This window comes from Myotis davidii, unplaced genomic scaffold (genome assembly GCF_000327345.1).
Source record: "Myotis davidii unplaced genomic scaffold, ASM32734v1 scaffold1203, whole genome shotgun sequence".
NCBI lineage: Eukaryota > Metazoa > Chordata > Mammalia > Chiroptera > Vespertilionidae > Myotis > Myotis davidii.
The window spans coordinates 679,598-682,718 of record NW_006294353.1 but is presented as its reverse complement, the minus strand read 5'-3'; the positions used below and the strand labels follow the sequence as shown (position 1 = coordinate 682,718).

At 55.0% G+C, this 3,121-nt stretch overlaps 1 protein-coding gene across 3 annotated transcripts in view; it reads right to left on the bottom strand.

Moving 5' to 3' along the window:
• CHERP (calcium homeostasis endoplasmic reticulum protein) overlaps window positions 1-3,121 on the bottom strand; it is a 33,388-nt gene that overhangs the window by 7,299 nt on the left and 22,968 nt on the right. For all 3 annotated transcript variants that reach the window (XM_006768442.2, XM_015567009.1, XM_006768443.2), the window contains exon 10: window positions 1,259-1,694. In XM_006768442.2, the coding sequence (XP_006768505.1) occupies window positions 1,259-1,694 (436 nt within the window). The remainder of the gene's footprint in view (window positions 1-1,258; window positions 1,695-3,121) is intronic.

Genomic DNA, 3,121 nt, shown 5'->3' with positions numbered 1-3,121 from the left:
TCCCTTCCATCACCTCCTCTCCCACTGCTTCACTCGCTGCTTAATTCACTGCAGCAAGAGGGGAGGAGCAGAGGCTCGAAGGGGGCTGGCACCCACAGCAGCACCTGATGGGCCTCGTAGGTTAAAGAAGGAACCACAGGGAAATCACAGCACCTTCTAGTCTAACAGCAGTGTTATGGGCTAAATTGTATCTCCTCCCCACCCCTGACCCCTGCATTCACCACCACCAGTCCTAACTCTCCCTCTGAAGAGATAATTAACTTAAAAAGAAGTCATATGGGTGGGCCCTGATTCAATATGACTTATAAGATTAGGACAGACAGGTAGAAAGAGACAATCATGTAAGGACACGGGGCGAAGGTAGCCAACTACAAGTCGAGGAGAGACATTAGAGGAAACTAACCTGGTTTCTAGACTGGGAACAGTCCCTGTTGTTGGAGCCACCCAGTCTGTGGGACTGTCACGCCACCCCAGGATGTTAACACAAACAACACACATGCTAATGATCTCCGAGCTGACTTTATAACCAATGGAGGGTTTTAAGGTAGAGGCAGTAATACAGTAAGAATAAAATTCTTTTAAGCCCAGCTGGTGTGGCTCAGTGGCTGAACATCGATTTCATGAACCAGGAGGACACAGCTGGATTCCGATTTAGAGCACATGCCTGGGTTGTGGGCTCCATCCCTAGGTGGGGATGTGCAAGACACAGCCAATCGCTGATTTTCTCTCATCACTGATGTTTCTCTCTCTCTCTCTCCCTTCCTCTCTCTGAAATCAATAAAAACATATTTAAAATTTCATTTTAAAAAGAGAAAGTTAACAAAAATAAAGACTCTGAAAAACAATAATCAAGTAGGAAAGCTGATGAAAACTTTGAGACAAAGACCGGGAAACCAATCCTATGACAGCAGCGTGGGCCCTGGACTCGGTGCCTGTTGCTATGGGCACTTGGGGGTTACTTCTCCTTTTGGAATCTGCCCTTCTCTGCAGGACAGAGACGGTGCCCTATTCCGAGGAGGAGGGACCAAAGTGTCACCCCTCTACTGCTTGGTGTGTGGTCTATTCTCCTGTGTCATCCCATGACCCTCTGCCTATGACCTAGCCTCGGGGCACATCAGGGGCACACCAAAGACGAAGAGCAGTGCTCAGGAGAACAATCTGTCAGGTGCCTCCTCCAGGCAGGCAACCTGGACTTCTCCAGGAACCAGGGGCAGGAGAGGGCTGTGTGTACTGGGCCTCAAACATGCAAAACACTTACCAGCAGGGAAGTCCCCCTGAGGGTAGTCAAAGCGGTGAGGATAGGGGGGCCGCTCGAAGGGGTGTCTCGGGGGAAAGTCATCCTGCATGAAGCGGGGCGGGAAGCGGTTGAAGTTGTGGGGGTGTGGTGGCTGGTTGAACTGTGGGTGCTGCTGGTGGGGTGGGAAGGGCCCGCGGAAGTGTGGTGGCCGCTGCATGCGGAAGGGCGGCTCTCGCTGGCCACCACCCCAGGGCGGCTGCTCGTGCTGGCTGTTCCAGGGGCCCTCGAACTGACTGTTCCAGTTGGGGTCAGGCTGGCTGTTCCAGGGTGCGTCGCGCTGGCCGTTCCAGCCGGGGTCCCCACGCTGCTCACCCCACATGCCCTCATGGCTGTTGTTCCAAGGTGGGCAATGGGGTGGCCCACCCTGGTGGTGTGGGTAGGGGGGCTGCTCAGGAGGCTGTGAGACAAAGAGCAGATGTTAGCCCCCTCCAGGCCCATCCAGCCTCCGCACTGCCCGGTGCTGCACGCTGATGGTCTGCTGGGCGTTGCCCTGGGCAGGCCACGGTGCTTTGTTTACTCTGCCGTGCAGAATGGGTGCTTTACTGTTTACAGTGGGTGCAGTGGTATCTGCCCTACCACTGGCCCCTCGTGTCCATGCTGATAACCTGACTCCCAAGTTTCTGCACCCCATCGTGGCTGAGGCCTTCTCTGGGTCCTCATACAGGACTTTCTAGAGGCCCCACATACAGGGAACCTCTAGCCGAGGTTCACCCCCTAGCCGAGCCCCCTCGTGGACAGCACAGAGGTGCCTCCCCCGCTGCATCCAGAGTGTGCGTAGTGGCTGAGCCCCAGAGGCCACCCCCCCACAAATCAGCCCTTTCATAACTTCCCTCAACCCTGTGCTGTTCTCCTGGGACATCTCCCACTGAACTACTTGCCCTCAGTCCTATTTCAGGGTCTGCTCCTAGGTCCGACCCAGGAAACTTGTTTCTGAAGACACGAGCTCTAATCTCACCCAGCTGCTGCTTTGAAGACTTAAAGTTGGACTGTAACCCAAACTCAGAGCCAGGGAGGATGGGTCCAATGAGGCCAATCAGAGAGCCCATCTGTAGGGTCATGGTTGGTCAGCTCCACTGACCATTACCACCAGAGACTGGCCCAGGCCACCATATCCTCAGGAAGCCAGAAAGTCAAACTTTAAATATGGCAATCATTTCAAAACGTGTAAGATGCCTCATGGGCAGGCCTGGCCAAGTGCATTGCCAGGCCATGGCGTCTGACTATGGACTGCCGACCGAGGGCAGACCCTCGGTGAGGGGGCCCTGTTGTCATGAGCCTCCTAGTGCTGCTCTGCTGGATGAGATGACCCTTGCCCTTGCCTAGAAGTTTCTGACCCCAAGGAAACGGGAGGAAGTGACCAGTAGCTCAGCCCCAGAATATGCTGCCTGACACTGTGACCTTCCACCTCTTTTAAAAGCACCATGTTCTCCCCAGGGTGACAAGGTGTTGACACTTTGCTAATGAAACGAGTCAAAACAAGGGAAGGAAAGGGAGCACCTCCTGTGCTGTGTGGGATTTCCCTGCACTCCCTGGGAAACGGGACCTGTTACCGACAATCCCAAATGATCAAAGCACCAGAGGAGGCAAGGCCTGCCTTTCTTGCTTCACCTAATCCCAGTACCGTGGGAAGACGGGGCTATCGTACCCTCCCCCCAGACCCTGCTGCAGAGCTTCCAGTCCCCCAGCAAGCGGCTAAAAGCCCCTCCCCTACAGAGGCTGCCCGCACCCTGGTCGTCAGTCTCGTTAGGCCCAAGCTCACCTGCCCCGTAAGAAATACCTGCTGTTGACCCCAAGGAGCAACGGGGTGAGGCTGGTCCAACCACA